General features: G+C 50.3%; 1 protein-coding gene across 1 annotated transcript; it reads left to right on the top strand.

Moving 5' to 3' along the window:
* The first annotated feature begins 3,104 nt into the window (after window positions 1-3,104).
* Window positions 3,105-19,239, top strand: ZNF341 (zinc finger protein 341). Its single transcript, XM_010722288.3, is given in 16 exon segments — window positions 3,105-3,237; window positions 4,564-4,751; window positions 5,778-5,930; window positions 6,607-6,675; window positions 6,677-6,718; window positions 6,720-6,845; window positions 8,173-8,368; window positions 9,320-9,404; window positions 10,433-10,623; window positions 11,575-11,768; window positions 12,871-13,079; window positions 14,435-14,531; window positions 16,063-16,195; window positions 16,624-16,735; window positions 17,484-17,554; window positions 18,168-19,239. Coding segments are annotated over 16 exon segments (2,487 nt in total). The 5' UTR covers window positions 3,105-3,128; the 3' UTR covers window positions 18,680-19,239.
* The last annotated feature ends 3,768 nt before the right edge of the window (window positions 19,240-23,007 follow it).

The following is a 23,007-nucleotide window of genomic DNA, read 5'->3' as shown; positions in this document are numbered from 1 at the left end:
CGCCTTCTGGCCACCCCTGCCCGCTCGCCGCTTCGGGCGGGCGCTCTCGTCCGTCCCTGCACACCGCGTCCCCTCCCGTCCCGTGTCCCCGCGTTTTGGGGCCTCCCCATCACCTCGCTGTCCTTTGCCCGTTGGGACACCGATGCACGATAGACACGCCGAGCCGCGGGGCACCCAATCACCCAGCTGGGACACCGTCAGCACCCTGCTGCCAGCACTCTGGCTGCTCCCCCCTCCCCAAGGCTGCAGGATCCGGCCCCGCTGCTGTTCACGCTCCCCTCCTGCCCCCAGCCTGCTGCCTGCCCTACGTGTGTGCGTATGTTGGTGCACGGCTCCGTGCCGTGTGTGCAGGGCTCTGTGGCACGGCCTGCACCTGGCTACACAGGGCTCTGTGCTTGGGGTCAGCCTGCTGCAGAAAAGCTGTTTGACCAGGCATCTTTTTTCCCAAATAGGATTACATCTTTTCCTTTGACACGTTGTCAGGCCTTGTGTCAGCATCATAACACTGCTGTGCAAACGGCACCTGCGGCCACAGCGGCAGAAGGATGAGCAAGAACAAATATTTCCCTCAGTTTGGTCAGCTCGTGGTGCGTTTGACAGCACCTTGTGTGTGCCCAGGGGCTCCGTTTCCTCTCTGCAATCAGCTCCATGCTGTGTTGGTTTCATTGCAGAGTTCAGGAGGCCAAAGCATCTTTGCAAATTGTGTTTGTTTTTCTTTCTTTTTCCCAATAAATGATGGCTCTTGGTAGCTGGACCTATTTGCTTTGTTTTGCTGACTGGATTGATTACAGGCTGAGGGTGACTCAGTGTCTGCGTGGTGCAGTCGTGTCCCCAGTGAATGCCATGGGGCAGAGATACCTCTGCACTGCCACTGCAGCCCTTGGAGCTGTGTTGACAGGAGCAAACCAAAGGGTTTACTGTGTGAAATTTGGGGCTTGAGATGATAGGAAAACCTGGGTGAAGTTGGCAGTTTTGTTCTGCTCTCTAAACTGAGAGAGATTTAAAAGGAGAGGGAAATAACAGCCCAAATCAGCAGTCTTGGATTTTTATCCTGGCTTCCCCAAATCTGTGTGTTTCTCTCAGGTCTCGGGAAGGCATGCTGCTGCTGGGAAGGCACAGATGGCTTTTTTCATGGCTGAAGAGCATCCTGCAGGCTGTTATCAGTGCAGAACTGCTCCATAGCTGTCTCATGGAGCTGCAGCAGCATAACCAAGCAGCTGTGCCTGCCTGGCTTTGTTGGTTACTATATCTTAGATGTTTCCCTCTGTATTAAATCTGTCACTGTGTGTTTGACTTGTGAAATGCAGGGACACCCTGTGCATCAGTGCAAGTTGACAAAAGAATGAAGAGCAGTTATTTCTGTTGTCTTGGGCTGCTTGGCTCTGGCTGTGTGTGCTGCTGATCCTGCAAGCAGGATTGAGGCCACCGTGCAGCTTTTTCATTCTGAAGATCTGTCAGTGAGCCAGAAAGAAAGCCCAGAGCTGGGCACGCCAAGTGCACCATTCTTGGTGCAATGGGAATAATTCCTCATTTCCACTCTTTTTGCTTATTCCCCAAATATACTAAAACTGAGCATTTGATCCCCAGTTTTCTTTTGTATCCTCCTAGCTTACTCCCTCTGCAAAAAGGCTGCTCCGTTCCTCTCACTGCTTTGGATGTGTCAAGCAGCGCCTGCAGTGTGCTTTGCAGTTGCCCAGGAGATGCTGTGCAGAGCAGGAGGTGTGTTTTAAAGCCAGTGTGAGAGGATCCAGCGGCGTGGTGCCTGCGGGATGGGATGGATGCAGCACTCTGCAGAGGGAAGGCTTGCAAAACTGGCCCTGCAGCTCTGCTGTGCCTGGCTGTGATTGATGTGACAGGGCTCCCATCGGCGCGGCAGGGCGTGAGGCAGCGTGATCTGCTGCTTTCCAGTAGCTGCTACTGCCCTCCGCCCCCTGGCAGCTGCAGAACAGTGCTCTGCTGTCTGCCAAGGGCACGTGCGGCGGTGTGACCTCTCCTTGGTGAGGGATGATTGATGGAAATGGTGCTCGTGGAGTCTCCCTGTTGTTGGCTTCGCCCTGGAGTTGCGGGAGAAATGGGTGTTTAGAATGTCTTTAAAACGTGTGACCTCTCAGTGGGGACTCTGCTCACCTGCACCGTCGGAAAATGATTGGACTGACGGATTTTCTCTTTAGTGCAGCACATAATTCCAAGGTCCAACTAGATAAGAGCTTAATTTGGCAAAGATCTTGGAGAAAATGTGTGTGCTGGGCTCAATGCAGCTGTGTGTCTCTGGCCACGTTCCCTCCGTAGGCGAGCAGTCCCCAGCTCCTGTAGTTAGTGGGAACATTTTAGAGCCTTTTAGTTGTAATGAAAAATATTTGTGCCAGGCCAAGTGAGCTGGTTCTTGCAGCAGTCTGGGTGTGCATGCACTCATGGAGCCTCACAGGAGATGGAAATAAGAGCGTGTGACTGGCAGCTCGTGAAGGAGAGGCACTCATGGAGAGGTGCAGAGAGCGAAGGGAGCTGTGGTCCTGCTTGCTGTGTGTCCCAGCACTGAGTGGCAGCCAGTGCTCCCCAGAGCTCCTGCTTAATACTTCCTGCTGTATAAATCTTCCTGTAGTTTGTAGGCCTGTGTCAGATCAGACACGGGAAGGCTGATCTTGAAAACAGGGAGGTGTTTTAAGAAAACATCTTAAAGAAGCTCAGGTGTGGGCTGAGTCCAGGATGCTGCACACCAGGCATTTTGTCTTCAGCAAGCTTGGTGGCTTGTCTTTGCAGTATCCTGCTGTCTTCAGAGAGAGCCACCAGGCTGCTGTACTGGGCAGCCCATGACTTCCAAGTGTCTGCCTTGTAGCTATCTAAGCATCCTTCCTTGCTGCAGTGGGCATCTGGAACCAAGCCCCCTTTCAGCTTTCCTTGTACTTCTTCCTTTTCTATTCTGCTTGTACCAAAGCTTATACAGAGACACATAGGAGTGTTGCTTTAGTGTGAATCTTAATGCTGTGGAGCACGGTGAGAAGGTGAGGGTGGCTGTGCAGCAGAGAACTTCCCTCCACGACTTGCTTTGAGTGAGCTCCTGCTCCCCGGGTGCTCCATCCATGTTCATGCCATGCTTGATTTACCACCTGTGCTTGTGTCTTCTTCCAGGAATGGATAATCAGACGGTCCTGGCTGTGCAGTCCTTGCTGGATGGTCAAGGAGGTGTAACAGATCCATCTGCTCAAAATGTCAATGCAGCTGCCCCCATCCAGCCCATGGGTGAGTTCTGGGGAGCAGAAGTGAGGCGAGGGGGCCGTGGGCTGCAGGTCTGCCCCAGTGTGCTCTCATGGCTGTCAGAACAGCCAGCTTGTCCATGTTGGGTGCTGCTGTGAGTGTTGGAATCCCTCAGCAGGATGGGCAGAGCAGGAGGAAGGGTGAGTGCCGAAGTGAGCAGAGATGCTTTTGGGTGGTTTGTGGCAAGAGTGGCCTATGTGTTCTGGATAAAGGTGGGGAGGGAGGCAACAGCTGCTCCTTGCTACTACCTGTATTCATATATCTTAATTTAATGAGCCGTTTCTTATCCTCTGGGGATGTATTCAGCCATTGGGTGCCTCATCTGTGTGAATGGATATGGGAACAGGTAGTTCCTGTGCGTGCAGAAACCCACAGTGTTCAACCAAGGGCGCTCTGAGTTAGATGCTGAGTTAGGTGCTGGGTTGCACACATGCTGTATGCTGACAGTTTGGTTGCAGCAGACCCAGCAGCCAGTGCAGTGGAATGATGCTGTGAGTCTTTCCCTGGGAGAGTGTTTATTCCTTCAGCTCTTTTTCCCCTTGTGTGAGCCAGCCAATAAGATCAAATTAGACAGTGAATTACTGTGTTGCCCTGGGGGAGAGAGAGAAAGTCTTCTGTGGTGGCCAGGATCTGAGCTGTGCCCCTGGAGAGGTTACGGTCTGCATCCCCAAAACAGATGGGAGATACAACTCTGTGAGCTTCAGGATATTTTTTTTCCAGAGGTTTGAGTGCAACTGGCTCAAGTAAAAACTGCCATGTGCTTTTGTGATCTACTGGTGCTGCAAATTTCATATAGACCAGTGATGACTGGGTTCTTGTCTTCTGCCTCTAACATCAAGCAGAGGCACCAAAGACCAGCAGTGCTCCTGGGGGTGGGATTCAGGCAGAAGTTGCAGTTGACTGTGTGATCTGATGCACTTACTTCTCATCCTTTGTGCAACCTGAGTAATAAAGTCTGTCTCATCCGGGATAAAGCTTTGGAAGAAGCTATGTAGATTAAAGGAAGGTGCTACAGGAGTGAGGCTGGATTGATTGATCGTGCCATTGGGATGAGAAGATGATGGGATTCAGCTCATCTCAAGGAGACAGCATGTTTTGTGTTTGGAAGCACAACTGAGACAGGTCTCGTTCACATTAGTTGCATTTAGGGAGAATTTAGGATTAGGGAAGGACAGTTGCACCTGATACCTCCTGATGATATTCTTGAGATGCCAGGATACATTAAGTGTCTGTTTTCTTGCCTTTACTGGCTGTAGCTCGAGTGTAGCACTGGGGAGGACCTGCAGCAGTGACCTGTTTCTCTAATTGCAGATGATGAAGATGTGTTCCTGTGTGGGAAGTGCAAGAAGCAGTTCAACTCCTTGCCTGCCTTCATGACCCACAAGAGAGAGCAGTGCCAAGGAAACACCCCCTCCCTCTCCACGGTCTCACTGGCCACCAACAGTGTGTACACCCCTTCCATCACATCAGTGCAGCAGGCTCCGAGCACGAGCCGACAGGTACCATGCTGTGAACCAGCAGGCTCTGCCACCGTGGCTGTGGGAGTGGATCACCCCTAGGTGATGCTTTTAGGTCCAACGATGCCTCATAATTCACCACTCTCAGCTGTGGTCCTCTTAGCTTTTGACCTCCCATTAAATTTGCCTCGTTCTCGCAGCAAGGTGTCCTTCAGAATGAGTGTCTGATACACCTTTCTGAGGCTGGAAGAGGTTCTGCTCAGGACCACCAGGTCTGCAGTGTGTTTGAGTAATGACCATGCAAAGCTCAGTGGGAGAGGCTCTCGCTGGCTCATGGCCAGAAGAGGAAGGCAGGTGTCTGTGGCAGCCTCACCCCTGTGTCCCTTCTTTCATCTCCTGCAGTTAACCCCATATCACGTGCTGTGTTGTGCAGTAGGAGAATATCCTTGCCTCAGTAGCCCTCCTTCCCAACAGACTTAACAGGAGCGAGTCCCTTGTGCACGACACATGCTGTGCTTGCAGCCATGGTGGTTTCAGAAGTTCTTCAAACCAACTGTTATTTTTTCAAGTTTACTCAGTGCCAGCGGATGGTGCTTCCCAGAAGCAAAATGGGAGCAAATGCTCTTTGTTTTCATCCATAAAATAAGGACATCCACCCTCCCCTGCTTTTCACCATCTGCAGCCAGAGCAGCCTCTGTCTTCCTCCACCTTTTCTGGCTGGCAGGAAATATTCAGTAAAGACATGATCTTGACTGTCACTAGTTTGTCCTGTAGAACTGGTTAATAACCACTGTTTTGAACTGCAGCCAGTGACCTCGTCCTTGAGCTGCTGTCATCTTTTATACCATTTTCTGAAGAACATTTCTGGCACCGCTTTATTGTTACAGCTAGAAACTGCCATGGACTCAACAGGAAGCTGTAGGTAATTACTTTGGCTTCTCACATCCTCTGGTCGGCAGATAGAAGAGGCTCAGAGGCTCAGCAGTAAGCTGTGTCATCGTATTTCTGAGTTTATTGCATTGTCTTGTTGCTGGTCGACAGTGCCTTGTTTGTTTATTTTTCCTTTAGCAAATTTCTACGTACATCACTGTTCCTCCGTCGCCTTTGATTCAGACCCTGGTGCAGGGGAACATCTTGGTTAGTGATGAGGTGCTGATGTCAGCCATGTCTGCTTTTACATCCTTGGACCAACCCATGCCAGCGGTGCAGCCCCCAGTCCAGGTAAGGGACATGTGGGCTGAAGGGCCTTCACTTCTTGGGACTGTGGTTGTGTGGCAGGAGAATGCAGGTGGTTGATCAGAGCCTAGAGGTCTGCTCTGATGCAGAGTGCTGGGCACCTTCCCCAGGGGACAGCCAGGCTTGGGAAGGGGCATTGGATAAATGACAGGGTAACTCAGGCTTTCTGCTGGTGTCCTTGTTGCTGGATGCTCAGATCTTTGCAATGAGATATCCCCAGCTTTCTGCTGCACTCCTGTGTAGTGGTTAGTTTCCAGAGCCCTTATCAGTTTGCCTTATGCATCCCTCTTTTCCTGGCATGGTAGTTCTGGGTTTTCCCTAAGGCTGTCCATGCTGGATACACTCCCTTTGCCCTGAAAATATCCTCTGTAACCATAGGGTTTAAAAACAAAGCAAAAAAGCAGTGGGGTTTGAATGCTTGGGTTCTGGAGGAGATGGTGTCTATTGCCAGACCAAATCAACCTTCTGTAAGTCAGCAAAGTCTGATCCAACCTGATGTTTGGACAGCGCTGCTTTGCATCAAGACACCATCACTATTGTAGGTGCCCTTTTGGTTTGGGACATGGGAGCATGTGTCAAGAAGCAACCCCTCCAGCTTTTTGCTGCTAGAGCAGTGCTGTGTTCTCAACATCTTGTCTGTCTTTCCCTCTTCTGGTTTTAGAGCAGCTTGAGTATGCATGCCGGGGCTGGTTACCTCTCACAGCCCCCTCCGCCTCCACCTCCCCCCCCACCCACCTCCTCCACAGCCCCCACCACCCCCCCCACCAAGCCTGGGGGGCTCCGGGGCAGCCCAACACCGGCAGCAGCGTGATTGAAGTGTACAGTGCTCCTGCAGCCATGGCAGCAAACAGCTCAGTGGAGATCCAGGCGCTGGGGATGCAGCCATACCCAGCCATGGAGGTAAGGCTGTCCCCAGGCTCTCTGTACTCCCGGGCCTCTTCTAGCAAGCCAGACAGCAGTGCTGCTTGGGCTAGAAATGCTGAATTAGAGACTGGGAGGTTATGTTAGTTTGCCTGAGGGATTATTTCCTCTGGGGAAAAAGTACTGATCAGCAAGATGAAGGGGATTCTGAGAACTCAAGAGGGTGGTGAGGCTCTGGCACAGACTGCCCAAACAGTTTGTGGATGTGCCATCCCTGGAGGGGCTCAATGCCAGGCTTGGCGTGGCCCTGGGCAGCCTGATCTAGTGCCTGATTTAGTGGCTGGCAAACCTATTCACAACAGAGTGGGTTGGAAATAAATGGTCTTTAAGGTCCCTTCCAACCCAAGCCGTTCTGTGATTTTATGAACAAGCAATAAAGAAAGCTGGAGGGCAGATGCAGGCTTCCTGCAGGTGTTGCAAGAAGGTGAAGAAGGTGCTGAGGTGAAGGAATTGTCTCAGGGGTGCAGAGCACTGCACTGTGCATTGCAGGCTTAAGTGGAGGGAAGAAGTCAATCTGAATGTCAGTGAGCTTGACAAAGGCAGCTTCTCCTAAAGAGAGGCACAGGCAGGAGTGGGTTTAATGGTGGATCAACTTGCACAGCTTCCATGTTTGCACTGACATTCACAGTTCAAACTACTGGGTGTGACAGAGGTTTGCCAGCCTTACCTTTGTAACTGGCTGCTGACAAGTGAGAGTGCTCAGAAATGGATGGGCATGTTGGGTACTCGGTACTCTATGCTAATTTATCAGGGTGGGAAATAGGAATGCTCTTAAGCCATATCACTCTTTGTTGGTCTCTGTCCTTTTCTCTAAACATCCATTTTTGATGTGCTGATGTAAACAGCTCTGTTTTGCCACCTGAAGTTTTCTTGTGTTTTCCTTCCCATCTGCAGTCCTGCTGGGGCAGGGCTGGAGGTCCCAGCCTTCAGGGTGCTGTGTGCCTGCAGGCTCAGTGGTGACGGTGCCGGTCACCTGCCCTGGAGGAATGAGGAACTATTCCATGTACTAGGCATAGGCAGGGTATTAGAGGTCTCTTTCAGTGTTTCTTTGATATTCTTTTCCTGCTGTAATAAATCTTGGATGCTTTGTGATGTTCAGCCAGAATTCCATAGTGTGCATAGTGTTAGTTTTAGAGAAACGTTGTTGAATTGGTGAACCAGAAATTTATGGCAGGAAGAAAACTCAGCCAGCCTAATAACCTGATGTGCTAAGTGTTGCTGGAGATGGAGGATAGTAGGAACTGTGCTTAGCACAGTATTGTGCTGTGTAGCAAACCTCTTTCCACTGGTAATGGAACTCTTGCAGGTACCAAGCCAGTGTGTGGAAAGTCCTGTGTACCCCTCTCCCCCTGTGTACAGCCCTGGGAAGCAGGGGTTCAAGCCCAAGAGTACCAGCGTTCCCACACCTTTGACCAGTGCAGGAGGAGGCAACGTGGTTGGTTTTGATTCCACCTCAGCTGTCAAAAGTAGACGTTCCAAAAGTGAGAGTGGGCTGCAGGAAGGTAAGTGTCCTTATGGCAGGTACCCTGTGCTAACCTGCAGGCCACCGTGCTTACTCTGTGCCACTGGCTCTCAGGCTCCTGTGGGGTGGCACTGACTGTGCTGCAGCTCCCTGGGAGGAGCACCACCCCCTGCAAAAGGCTGTCAAGAGCAGGTGAAAGTCTGGGCATCCTTCTTGTCTGTCCCCTCTGTGTACACATGGAAGGACAGTCGCTGTGCTGCTGGATGGGCAAACTTGTGCTAAATCTCTGCAGCTTCATGCTGATTGGATCGCACTTAAAAATGAGGGGATCCTGCAAAATAAGGTGTTAGAGCTTGGTCCGTGTTACCTGAAGCAATAACACTCAGCTGCAGTTCCTGTGGGCCAGCTAAGAAAGCCTTGATTTCAAAGGCTGTATTATCAAGGGCAGCAGAGCCAACCCTGTGTGTGTTTTAGTGCCTGTGAATGACACAGGAGAGGCAGGACAGTGCACACCCAGCCACGGGACAGAGGAGTGCTGGATCCTCTGCTGGCTGAGCCTGCTTGCTAATGGTGTGGTGGATGTGTGCTCAACAAGCGACAAGGAGGCATGAGATGGAGGAAAGCCAACGTGGCCAAGATTGGACCCACAGAGTTAAAATGTTATTTGCAGAGGCGTGAATGATCAAGCAGCTCTCAGTCCAGTTTCCTAGAGCAGCCCATGGTTCTGCTGTTTTCCATTGGCTGGAAGGTTCCTTGGAGTGGTTAATGCCCAAAGGGAATTCCCTGCCTCCCAACTTCTGCTCTCCTCAGCACTTACTGAGCTAGCTCAGGCTACATTTGATAGGTGCTTGTTCCTTCACCTCTCCCCCATCTGTTCAGGCAGTCCTTTGTTCTGGTTCTGAAATGTCTTTGGTTGAAGGCCCTGCAATGGAGGGGGACAATGAGGTTGTGTCAGATCATGTCATTCCTGTGCACACTCTTACTCTTTCAGGGAAACCCAAGTCCCCAAAGCTGAAATGCACTTACTGTGACAAGGCCTTTACCAAAAACTTCGACCTGCAACAGCACATCAGAAGGTAAGGGTGATGCTAGCCTGAGCACAGTGGGGTGGCTGGAGTGGGTCTGGGCACAACCCTGCTGAGGGAGTCTGCACAGCCCAGTAAACCTCATGTTTGTATGTCTCCCAGAATCCATGCTCTAATGACCTTGTGCTTCACCCCTCACCCTCTAGGGCTTCTCTATAGGAGCGTAATTTAGTGGCTGAGGCGAAGGCTGCACCAAAGTTACAGTCTTCTTTCTGCTAATGGGCTGAGATTGGAGACCGTTCCTAACTGATGAGACCCTGAAAGCCACCTGTCTTCTGGAGCAGTGTTGTCTCCACTGCTTCCCTCAACCCTTTTTCTGCCTCCTTAGTAAGCTGCAGCTTGCATGTTTGCAGGAAGGCTGGAATCTGCAAACCATAAGCTAAGCTCAGTGTCTGCGTAGGGAGCTTTTATGAAAGCCAGAGTTTTGGCAGGAGGCAGTTGAGATCTTCAGCATTTTCTCCAGTGGGATATGCTGAGCTCAGGACAGATAAGGAGCAAATGGTGGTTTGCTCGCCTTCCCATCCTGGGCTCTATATCTTACATACTCCATGTATCAAAGCCAGCTTTTTCCTCTGGCAGCAGAGGAGCAAAGTAGAAGGGGATTTCTGCTGTGGGCAGGGGAGAGCAAGTTTGGGGACATCAGGGTACTGCAAGGTAGAAGCCACACGTATGCAGGGAGGATAAGTGACAGAGAATCTTTATTTATCTTTACTTGTGAGAAGAACGTTGGGGTCTCAGAATTCCATGCAGAAACTCTAACAGTGAATGACCTGATGTTGCTGCAGAGCTCTTTACCTCGCTCACTTCATCTGATCCCTCGTCATTTCCAGACTACCAGAGTTTGTGTTCTGGGCTTGTTTCCTCAGGCCTTTTACTATTCCTATACTGTTAGGGTCTGAAAACACTTGTTTGGCTGGTCTGGAGGCTGATCTGCCAAGCAGAGATGGTGTAGTGCAGCCCAGGCCTGGGGACTGCCTCCTCTTTCCACTGGCTACAGCTACAGTGCCTTCTGCATTCAGTCACACAGGTGAGAAGCCCTTCCAGTGCATCGTGTGTGGCCGAGCCTTCGCCCAGAAGTCCAATGTGAAGAAACACATGCAAACCCATAAAGTGTGGCCTCCAGGACTGGGATGCACCATCTCCCGCAACTCCATCACAGTGCAGGTCATGGCCTTGAACCCCAACCAGGCAGAGGATGAGGAGAACACAGGTTTGCTGCCTGGGGATGGTGTGTGCTAGGGGCAGAGCAGTGATGGGAGGGCTCTGCACATTTCTGCATCTCCTGATCCTCCACAGAGAAATGGGGAAGATGGGGGCTATGTGTGCCACTTGCAGTCCTGCTGTGGGATTTAATGGCATGCACTGGGGAAATGCAGTGGATGCTTGAGTTGTGTTTGCTCCACTCTTGCTGACAGCTTCATCCATTGGTACTCCAGCCTCTGATTCAGGTGCTGGTGAAGATAGTGGCTCTGTGTCAGGACGTGTATAGGAACGGGGAGAGATATCTTTCCCTTTCTCACTCCCAGACAAGTGCACCTTGGACAGGACCTGAACCACGCTTGGTAGCTCTGGTCTAGGCTGGAGATTTAGCACAGCCTGGTGCTCTGACCTGCTGGCAATATGCAAATTGCCTGGACTGGTCTGTTCTCTGTGGCCAACTGAAAATACTTGATGCAAAGGAGAGCTCCTTGCTGGTAGGCGTCTGTCCTTTCTCCTGATGACCTTGGTCACGAGTAGAAGTGAAGAAATAGCACTGTGGCAGTGTCATACCTAGGACAAGGTTCAGCTGCAGCTGGTCTCTGCAGACAGCAGGGCTGCTACTGGCTGGATCTGACCACCTGTCTCCTGCTGGACATTTGAATAAATTTGGCACTAGTTCCCCCTTGGCAGCCTGCCATACTCAGAGCACAGTTATGTTCCTGGAAGCACAATGGTAAAGGGAGTGGGTCAAGGAGGGGAAGATGGAGTAGTCAGGGCTTTAGGTCATCCGTAGACAAACTGTGCCATTAGAGAGTGAGGTTCTGATCTAAAGATCTGCCTTTGAAAGGAAGAGCCTGGATTCAGACCAAGCCTGGGTATCTCTCAGCAGCACAAAGTTTGCAGAGCATCTTTCAGAGCTATCTTGTGGCAACCTGTGACTTTTTCTCTCCCTTTTCTCCAGGTTTGACTCAACCCTCTAGGAACCCTGCACAACCTCCCCAAGACATGAGCCCCATGGAGGAGAGTGATGCTGGCAAACTGGAAGCCAAACAGGTTGTCTTGATCGACAGCTCTTACCAGTGCCAGTTCTGTCCCAGCAAATTCAACACCTATTTCCAGCTCAAATCACACATGACACAGCACAAGAATGAACAGGTAGGGACAGAGGGTGCTCTGTGTTTGTGGTGAGATTGAGACAGCATCTCAATCTAAAGCATACTGCCTACTTGGTAAATTCTTGCCATTCAGCTTAGCTCTCTGCATGTCGGGTTGCAGCTGTGTGGTCTGGGTGGCTTTGAAAAGCTCTGCTGCCTCTGTCCTGCTGAGCCACTGGTGAAAAATCAGTCAAGCAGGTTTGAGTGACTAGAGAAAAAGAAAAAAGGTAAAATCCAAAGTTTTCAGAGTAGGTGGCAGATCTTGCATTGTAGGACGGTCACTGCTGGGGCACTGTGGTCTCGCTCCCTCAGGTGGTTTCATGTGCTCACAGAAACATCTCCTTCTCCCATCTTGCTTTCTTGCTTGTTTTCTTAGGGGAGTGCCTTGGCAATTTGTGTGGGCAGAGCAACTATCATGTGGAAGTTGAATAGGTTTAGCCCAGCCCTCAAGAAGTGAGAGAGCTGAGGGCTAGAAGGGTTCACCTTTTGTAGCTGATCTTACCCCAGGGATAGAGATGGAAAGAGGGCAAGACCTGCCTGTGGACTGTGCTGAACTTGCATGATCTCTGCAACTGTTGACCAGCAGCTGAAGTGGCTCTGAGGGTCAGGGAAGGGTTATGTGGGGCCAGCTGTGTGTGGTGGGGACCTTCCTTGAGCTGGGTGATCTTTGGATATCAGTTCAATGGCTGTTGTGCTGCAGGAGTGTAGTTTTGGTTCCTGTTTAGTTCAGCAGGTTCTGCCATTGTCTTCACTTACAGTTGTCAGCTACGTTTTGATGCTGAGCTGCCCTGCACTGTTATTCCCAGTAGGGAATGTTTGGTTTATCACCGTGTTGTGCTCCTGCTGCAGGGCAGGGTTTCCTTGCTATGCCTTGACTGAGTGCTCTTGGCCTCATGGGCAGTGCCTGGGCATGGTCTGTGCTCTGGGAACCCTGATGCAACGTAGTGCAGGGAACCTTAGTTCCTCTTAAGGCAGTGGTTGTGTTCTATGAAGTACCCAGCTGCTGTGATTTCCACAAAGGGAGATTTCTCTGCCTGTTACCAGAGGACTTGCCCTGTGTGTTTCCATGGCCTTTCCACTTTCCCTCTCATTTCTTCACCCAGGTATACAAGTGTGTGGTGAAAAGCTGCGCTCAGACCTTCCAGAAGCTGGAGTCTTTCCTCGACCACATCAAGAGCCACCAGGAGGAGTTGAGTTATCGTTGCCACCTCTGCAGCAAGGACTTCCCCTCCCTGTATGAGCTGGGCGTCCACCAGTACTCGCACAGCCTGCTGCCCCAGCACAGCCCCAAGAAGGACGTGGCCGTATACAAGTACGGTGGCAAACAGGGCTCACAAGGCTTGTAGGAGTGGGTGTGTGCAGAGTGTGTCTGTTTGAGAGCAGGGGGAACATAAGAAAGGTGAGGAGGCTGCTTGCTTAGCAGCCATAATTCTCCTGGACACACAAATGGTAGATAGGGGCCTCTCCACCAGGCTGAGCCAAGCATTTTGAATGCAAGGACCCTTTCAGAAGGACTGTCATTAGTTATTTAGGAAGACCTCATCACTGCAAGAGCTCTTATCATCAGTCAGGAGTGAGGTGAGTGTAGCTGAGTCTGCTGCAGGCTGGGCAAGCGACCCTGGGAAGCCCCTTTCAGCTTGATTCTTTAAATACCTGCAGCAAAGGGAGTGTGCTCTGCAGAAGCTGTGCCTGGGTAAAATGAGTTATTACTTCTATTCTTCTGCTGTGAAAGGGCCTACAACCTGGAGAAGCCTTTCTGTAAGAATAGAGGGAAAGGGTGAGGGAGTTCACAGCTCTCTGGGGATGTTGAAATGCCTGTAGGGATATACAGGAAGAGTAGGAAGCCCAGAGGATATTGAAAGTCACGTAGGACCCTAGTGGAATAGATAGCTGCTGCTAATTACACGATAGTTTCTAGCCATCCTTGTGCCTGGGGCTTCATCCTAAAGCTTATTGGCAGAGATCTTTGAGGTCAGAGCTCTGCTTATGTTTGTGGAGGTTTTAGTCTGCTAAAGTAAGCAGAAGTTTCACTGCAGATGCATGGTGTGAGTGTGTTTGTTCCTCATTGATGATGCATGTCCCCATCACGCATTACCAGTCAGCTTTGGCACAGGTCTCAGAAATACTGCCAGGGTTTGTGAGAATTGGTGGGTCAGGTGGAGTGAGCTCAGGGGTTGCAGGAGAGGAGTCGGTGTGAGCTGAAGCTTTGTTAGATGCTGGGGACCCCACAGTGAAGCATGTCACCTTGGGGCTGCTCCAGCCATGGGAAATACGGCTGTGCTGTGACCCCATGCTCAACTCCTTCACTTGCACGAAGATGGGAGGAGATGTTTTATGTTAGGTGAGATCTTAGTTGTCTCCAAGATGATGTGGAATATGTGCTCTGGTCCTTGGGTGCTCCCATGGGAGTTTGAATAGAAGAGCAGTAGTACTTGAAAGGTTTTCCAGCATCTTCTCCTGGTGAAGGATGTTAAGTTTGTGTGTGTGATCTGGCCGTGTGGGTTGCTGAGGTTTCAGAGCACCTAGGTGATGGTGTTAATGTCTGTACCAAACTGACCCTGCCAAAAATCAATGCGGAAGGTGGCTGGTGAAGGGCTGGGCTGCCCTGTAGGTCTGCATGTAGTGAGAGACCTGTTCACAAGTTCTGTCCTTTCTCTCTGCATTCAGGTGTGTGAAGTGTGTAAACAAGTACTCCACTCCTGAAGCCCTGGAGCACCATCTGCAGACAGCAACGCACAACTTCCCCTGCCCTCACTGCCAGAAGGTGAGTGGGTGACTGCTGTATGAGCCAGTCCTGGCTCTGATGGCACAAGACCCCTTGGATCCCTTTTCTCTCCCTTCTACCTCAGTATGGACTGGCAGGCTCACAAGATGCTTTTCAGAGAGGCAGAGGTGGTTACACCCCTGACCTCGTGCAGAGTGCATTCCTCCCCACAGTGCTGGCTTTTCTCCCTGGTCCTCGTTTGCTGACCTGATGAACAGAATTTGTAAGGGGAGTCCCCTTATTCCCATGACAATGCAGAACTGCACGCTTTAGGCTGCAGACTTTGTTTCTTAAAAGTAAGTGTGTCAGTGGTGAGGTTTTGGGAAGCCTCAGAGTAGTGGTGGTGCCTTTGAGCCACCATGCTTGTCTGCCCATGGCTGGAAGAGTTGTGAAGAAACCCGTGGGTCCCGGGGGAGCTCTGACACCTACGTTGCTGTCCTCATCTCTTGTTGCAACAGAACTCTCTGGGTTCCCCCTTGGTCCCACCTTTTGGATGAGTGCTCTGTGTCCTGGCAAAGAGAAACCTTTCAGAATGATGTGACTGGGACCGGCATGATGCACGGGTAGGTTTTGGCTGGAGGTGCTCATTTCAGCATGGCCCTGAACGGGGCTTGATGGGCAAATTTTTTGTGGTGTTTGAATTTTAATAAATTATTTTTTGAAATCCAGACTGAAATGCTCCTCTGTTTAAAGCAGAGGAAATGAAAATCCTGCAGTGGGGGCAGGGACAATCTCAAAGGAGTGACCACTCTGTACTGAGGTAGTTCAGGAAGGGAATACGTGCTCCTGGCATGGTTAGTAACCCATTTTTCTTTACCTGCCTTCTCTCCACCCTTACCCCAAGTGACGGATGCCCTTCTGAGCCTGGATGGGACTTTGCATGCCGCATGCATGTTTGAAAACCCATTATCTGCAGCATGATTTTTAACTTCTATTTGTATTTTTGCTAATATTCTGTTTTCTGGAGCTCTGGGTACTGAGTACTGGGTAAGAAATGTCTAGGCTCTCCTTTACTCCCCCTGGATGTGTTCTTGCAGAATCCTCATTAGAAACTCAGCTTGAATGTTTCCAATATCCTCATCACACGAAGGGAAGCATTCATACTGACTTTATAAAGACCATGAGTGGGAGCTCTTGATAATAGATAACAGGGAGCACAAACTCAAATCAACAATATGGGAAGGTAGGAACAGCTGGGCAGGGGGAAGGTGTCGTGGTCCTGCTGCTGGCTCTAGCAGGAAGCTGAGCATCTGTCTAGGGCGCTGGTCCTCAGCAGCATGGTGTCAGAAAATTTAGCAGTAATGTTTCAGTTCATGTGTTTCTTAAGGGTAAGGGTTTGTTTTGTTGTGTGCTTTATCAGCTCTGTGTGTATTTGCCCTGTACAAAACTAAAGGTCCTCTCAGTGCTTCCTTTCCAAGACAGCAGTCACTGTGAGCTCGTGCTTTTTATACAGGCTACAAGTCCTTTGCCCGTTCAGCTCAGCGATGTCCCCTAGTGCTGCTGACTCAGCCTGGTTTCTGTGTGCTAACAGGTGTTCCCCTGTGAGAGGTACCTGCGCCGCCACATCCCCACCCACGGCGGAGGCAGCAAGTTCAAGTGCCAGATCTGCAAGAAGTTCTTTCGCCGGGAGCACTACCTCAAGCTGCATGCCCACATCCATTCAGGTACGGGGCTCTGCTGGCACTGCAGTGTTCAGTGGCTCTGCATCGTGGTCCTTGCTGAGCCCTGTGATGCTCTGGCTATTTTCCTGACATCCGGAGGAACAGCATGTGAGTTACTTGTGGTAACGTGGCTTTTAGGAAATGTGTGGTTTTCATTCAGTCTTGTGCCCAGTACTGTACCAGTTGGAAGTGGAACACAGAACTAGCTTCCCCAGTGCCCGGGGCTGCAGAAGCTAAGGGAGCTGCCCTGGAGAGCTCACACAGTGGGGATAGTATCCATCTATTTACCCACAGGGCAGGGTAAGGAATCCTGGAGAGTTTATAAAGTAGAGCAGCACTGCTGCCAGTGGGAATCCTGAACATGACTAGAGCAGCCCTGTGTGACTGCGCTTTCCCTGTCTCTTCATTTCTTTTTCTTTTTTTTAATCCAGGTGAAAAGCCCTTTAAATGCTCGGTGTGTGATGCAGCTTTCAATCGGAAAGACAAACTCAAGAGGCACATGCTGATCCACGAACCTTTCAAGAAGTATAAATGTCCTTTTTCGTACGTAGCATCTCCAGCATTGCAGCTTGTCTTGATGGCTCTTGGCGTGGTTTGGAAAGGAAGGAATGTCCCTTGTACATATCCTAGGGAACGTGGCATTTGACAGTTCTCTGCTGCTTGAGGAGGCGAGAATGCTGGGAACCCAGAAGTGTTGGTTGTGTTTGACTTTCTGTGGGGCAACATAATTTTGTCTCAGTTCATCAAATCCTCTAAGATAATGCCTGCCTACATGGGAGGCTTGGGAGATTGCACTCACAGAGCACTGGGGAAGAGAAAGAATATAATTGGAGCACAAAGCACAGATTATGTGAGTGCTGGGGTCTCCTCAGCTGCACTTAGAAGCAGAGGAACTCATGTACAAACCAAAGAAATCTAGATTTAGAAGGCGCATCCCCAAATCTTTGTCATTTCTGAGATAGTCAAGACTGACTTGTCCCTGCTCCAACCACCCTGTGCCTCCTTTCAGAATATTTCTGACTCCCATTGGAACCTTGAACCTGCTGTTGTTAGCAGAATTTATGGTGATGCAAAGGCGGTGTGTGGCCCAGCAAAGGCCACATGTCCTGATAGCAGCCTGTTTATTTCTTGCCCTCCCCCCAGAAAGGCTGAAATAGTGGGGCTCCAACTGTAACCATACTCAGAGACCCATCCAGTTTCTGATAAGGAGAAGGGCTATGGATCTCTCTCCAGTTTATGCATCAATCCTCAGCTGCTTCATGCTATTCATCAGCATTTGTTGTTCTTACAGAAGCCACACAGGCTGCAATAAAGAGTTCAACAGGCCTGACAAGCTGAAAGCTCACATACTGTCCCATTCAGGTAAGTGCAAAAATGATGCTCCAGCTCCTAATAAAGTTGACTCATTTACTACTGTGCCCTAGAAAACCTTTTTTGTTGTTCTTATTTTGGTTTTTTTTTGCTTTGTTTTCTGTCAAGTTAAAACTGAAAGTGTTTTCTTGTGTCTTTCACATCCAAAGCCCTGCAAATTGTGATCAGATGAGACTGTGCTGACAGTGCAGTCCATGACATTTTTAGATTTCATTTAGAAGAAAAAAAATTGGAATTTAAGGCTGTTCTGTGTTTTCATCACGATCACCTGACACATTTTTTTTTTCCTAGTGATATTTTAAACCTCTCACTTGAGGCAAGAACCATTATTGTAAACATTTCAAACAATGATGTTTGAGGTGTAGCAGTACATCCTTCTCTGATAGCAAATTTGCCTGGCACGATGTCTCTTAGACATCTCCTTTGGTTGTTTTAATAAGCAAGCTGAAAAGAATGGGGCTTGTTGAGTGAGAAGGTGGCTATTTCAGACTTCTATCAGAGAACACCTGCGTGGAGGAGGAGGTAAAGCTATCACGCTTTCCCTTTGCAGTTTAGGTTTTCCTGCACTCTCTAACTGAGCTCTCTCCTCCCATGCTATGTGCAGGGATGAAGATCCACAAGTGCCAGTACTGTAACAAGTCCTTCAGCCGACGAGCCCACATGATGGAGCATCAGCGTTCGCACACCGGCAACTACAAATACCGCTGCCCCACCTGCAGCAAAGGCTTCACACGCCACAAGTACATGAAGGACCACAAGTGCCGGCTGGGCTCACCCAAGGACAAAGATCTGCAGCTCAGGAAGCCCCAGAAGAAACGGGTGGTGCGGGGACGCAAAGCGGGCCTTTCCCTTCCCAACCAGCTGGCTCTGGGAGAGCTGAAGGACGGTGCTGCTGGGGAAAGCCCCCAGGAAGATGTCCCTAACAAAGAGCCATTCCAGGAGTCGGATGCTGTCCTGTCCATTGTGGTTGGTGGGTCAGGAGCTGCTGATTCAGACCTCGTCGTTCCTGGGCAGCCCAGCAGTATTGCATCCAATCTGTCCTTGGCAGAACTGCAGGCCGCCTCGGATGGCCCCTGCACCATGCTGGCTGTGCCCGTTTACATCCAGACTGAGTGATCATGCGTAGAGCCACTGTGTGGCTTGGGGCTGCTGCTGGGATTGTCAGACTTGGTGCTGAAATTTATCCTGGTGAAAAAGACCAAAGCTCTTGTGGGGAGTAGATGGATATGGGAGAGAATGGCTTTCATTTCCATTTGATCTTCCCATCCATGGGCGAAGGACTTCTTGGAAGCCACTGATGGCTACAAGGTACTGAAGAGAATGGCTCCGTTTTTTTCTTGTCCCTCTGCATCACTGGTCAGTTAAGGGCAAGAAAGACTTAAGATCCCTGAATCAGGGTGAGAAGGAGGAGCATATAAACTTGCAACAAACAGAGCTGCTGAAATCAGGCAGCTTTGCAAATCACAGCCTGTCCCATCTGTGGTTTTTCTGGCCTAAAAGCTGTATTATTGCCCAGTATTTGGGTGCCCTTTTCGAGAGCAAACAAATGATCCTTCCTAGTGGAAGCAAGTTCATTGTGAGATCCTTTGGGAACACTGTTCAGAAATACTCTGATAGACTTTTCTGGTATCTTTCTCTGCTCTTGTCAGTAAAAAGAACACCTTGTCTATACTTCATGAGTTGTAAACTGTGTGGAGTCAGTGGGTGGGAGCAGCTGTGTGGTGCTGTATGCACACATGTGTTAACTCCTTTCTGTTTGATGTTCCTTTCATGGTGTTCTTACATTTTTCTCCATATCTAAGAATCTCCAAGTGCCTTAGGTATTAATGATAATAGGTATAATGTATAATCACAGTTAAATGTGACACCTCCTACATACAATGAGAGAAACTTAGGCCTGGGTGAGGTCTCCTGCCCAGGGTCACACAGGAAACCTATAATACATCTATGGCCCAGTTTTCTAGCATCTGCTCTGGACTAAGTGCTGCAGGATACCTCTGTGCACTTCTCCTGTTGCTTCCCAGTCTGTATGTGCCCTTAGCTCAGTTTTATGGGTCAGTTAATAATTTCAGTTGATCATTGACAGGTGGGAAGTCAGTGTGATCCAGGAGCAAGGAAATCCTGCTACTAGAGTGTTTTCTGTCATCCAGTTTGATTCTCCTGTCTGATTTCCCAAGAGATTCAAAGCTGATGTGGCAGCACCCAACCAGGGCACCTAATGAGAGGGAACTGAAAATTACCATTGTGTAATGTTGAGAGAGGAGCTGTATGGGCAGATGTGGAGCCCAAAGTAGGTAGGAGAAAAGTCAAGTGTGCTGCTGCCTTCTGCTCTGGCCTGCTGGGCTCCCTCTTCCTTCACAAACCACATTGCCTTCAGTTTTATTCTGCCATCCAATGGTTCTGCTTGGTGGAGAAGAGAGGTGGACTCTGGAGAATATCCCTGCTGCCTCCAGGTCCACCTGGGACACACTTGTCTCCATACTCTGCTCTTCACTGTTGTTTTTTCATTTGTTTGTTTTTTCTTTCTCTGTGTATGGGTAAGCTGAGCTTCCCTTGGTAAATTTTCTGAGATTAACTGCTACTTTGTAGGTGCGAAAACACTGCATTTCCAGCCTGGGGGTGATGTGGGGCAGAGCATTAATTCACTGGGAGCTGACAGCCTGGCTGTGAAGTCCCTGCCTCACCTCCTGCTTCCAAATGGATTTTTGGCCACCAGAGCAGTCAACCCAGTGCCGCTGGTCTGACTGGTCTCACCACGGTGCCTGGCTGCTGCCTGCCTGAGCTCCAGGCACTCCTCCTGTCTCCTTGGAGAGACTCTGAAAATAGGAGTTTGCAGGAGAGTGTAGAAGAGATGGAGCTGCACTGTTCAGGGGTGCACAGCAGCAGTGCAGGAAGCTACAGAGATGTGCTGGAAATTCTGACTCAGTGTAGAGGGATTTCATCCAAGAGGGTGGTCAGACACTGGAACAAGGTTGTGGAGAGACAGTGGGGTGTCAGTACCGGGTTGTACTCAAAGCTCAGCAAGGCCCTGAGCATCCGGCTCTGAGTGGGCACACTTGGGAGTTAGGGCAAGTGCTTCTGTGCACCTGGGACATCTCTCTTCTGTTGAAAAGGGCAGAGGTTATTTGCCAATAATGATTTAAATACAGTTCTTGCAGGAGAGGAAACAGATTGCTAAATATGCTGTTCCTATTTTGCTGCTCTCTTTACCCACAGTGTATGGTGTCATTATGTGGTTCCGGGTGCTGGCTGCAGTGCTGCACTCAGGTCTATTTTGAGACGACAACATGTGGTGCAGCTCTCCTCCAGCTTGGAGGGCAGTCTGGAGGAATGGCCATTCCTTTCCGGGCCCTGCTTTCCTCCAGCTCTGCTCACAGATCAGTCTGTTGAAATGAGGTGCTTGAGCTGGTTTCCACTCGCTACAATGAATGTAATTCAAAGGTCAGCAGCAGAACCACAATACAGCGCCACGTGTGACTGTGGGACACAAGGGCTGAAATACACTGTCCTGTTTGCATGTGTGGTGGTGGTACACAGAGTTAGCGTTTCACATTAGCATAAACTTTTATCTTTACCATAACAATTATCCTCTGAGTAAATCTCAGAGTGATTATGTATAGATAATGTAACAGAGGACCCTGATCAGAAGAGAAGCTGGGCTGGGTGATTGTATAGATCTTGCCTTCAGAAGCTCTGTGGCTGCAAGCCTTATACATGCCTGATGAATGCTCCAGCACTCGGGGGTTTGCAGAGGGAAGGCTTCAGGTGTGGCACAGGGGCACTGGCAGTCCCAGCTGCTGGCTCTGCCCTTTGTTTGAAAAGCAGAAAAAAATAAAGAAGCAGTTATTTAAAAGAACATCAAGAAGAAAAAAAGATTAAATTTTGACGTAGAAAAATCTTGTGGGAAAGAGAACTGAATCAGGAAAAAGAGTAGATGCTGTTGTTGAGACATTGAGAGTGATGTGCAGTGCTGTTCTGTGTGTGCAGAACAGTTGTGCCAGGAAGGAGGCTCCTCACCGTATGCCAGGAACTCTGGAAACTCTGTTTCTTGTTGTTCTGTCCATCTTTATGAACTTCCCTGAAACCCTGGTCAGTTAGGATGTGCACAAGCTGTTCTATTTTCTGTGGGCCAAACTGGGAGAATTTCACCCAGGAACTGCATCTCTGCTTCTGCAGCATGTGCTGAGGAGGAGCAGAGCTGCTGGGCTGTAAGTCTGTGTGCTCTGAGCACTGACAGCTGGATACCTCTCCACAGGGTTGGCTCTGTTGGGGGCACAAATCTGCTGCCAGAAGCCTCTTGGCATTTTCTGGAGATTTCCAGGCAGGCCGACTGCCTGCTCTGGAAGATCTGGAGCTGATGCTGGATCAGAACAAGTGTCTCTGGTGCTCAGCATCCACCTCTGGCAGCAGATCATAGAGTCATAAAGGCAGGAAGAAAGCTGTGTCTGCACTCTGACATTCTGATATCTCCCTCTGAGAGGCTTCCTACCCTGGGAATGATTTCTGTAAACCTTGGATTTTTCTTCTCTGTATTTCTTTGTCTTTCTCCCGTGTTTGCCGTGACAAAGCTAACAAGCTAGAGTGAAGCAGGATCTGCCAGAAGGCATTGTTGGTGAACTCCTGCAAATGGACTTTTCTCATTGTCCTGCAGACTGTGCAGGAGGCAGTGCTGTGCTCACTGCATGGCAGTAAGCTGTGTCATCCAGCCCCTAAACCTGCTGGGGTGCAAACCGGGGAGGGGGGCAAAAAATGATCTGAGGAATGGAACACCAACCATATGAGGACAGGCTGAGAGAGCTGGGGCTGTGCAACTTAGAGAAGGCTCCAGGGAGAGCTGCGAGTGGCCTGTCAGTGTCTAAAGGGGCTGTAAGAAAGAAGGGAACAGGCTCTTGAGCAGGGTCTGTCATGCTGGGAGAAGAGAAAATGGCTTCAAACTAAAAGAGGAGATACTGGATGTAGGGAAGTTTCTAGGAGTGCAGTGAGGCACCGGCACAGGCTGCCCAGAGAACTGGTGGTGCCCCAGCCCTGCAGACACCCAAGTTCAGAATGGGGGGTTCTGAGCACTGATGGAGCTGTGGGCGGCCCTGTTCAGTGCAGGGGGGTTGCACCAGGGGGTCTTCAAGTGCCCGACTCAAATGATTCTATGGTTCTGTGTTTCCAAGGCTGCCGAGTCCTGCCTTGGCCCTCAGCCGCGGTTACGCCCAGCTCCATCTCTCCCAGAACGGGGCAGCCGCCCGCGGCCTGCGCCTGTTCCTCCTCCTGCTCCTTCCCCGTCGCCATGGCGACCGCCCATCCGCTGACGTCACCGCGCGCCAACGTCATTCGCCACATGACGCCACTTCCGGGTTCCGCCCGGCCGATCCGCCGCTCCCCGCCTTTCCCGCCGTGCTCTGCGCCCCGCACTACATTTCCCAGCACGCCTCTCGCGCGGCCGCCGCTTGGCG

The sequence above is a fragment of the Meleagris gallopavo genome, chromosome 22 (genome assembly GCF_000146605.3).
Source record: "Meleagris gallopavo isolate NT-WF06-2002-E0010 breed Aviagen turkey brand Nicholas breeding stock chromosome 22, Turkey_5.1, whole genome shotgun sequence".
Taxonomy (NCBI): Eukaryota; Metazoa; Chordata; class Aves; order Galliformes; family Phasianidae; genus Meleagris; species Meleagris gallopavo.
This window is presented reverse-complemented; position numbering and strand designations above follow the sequence as displayed.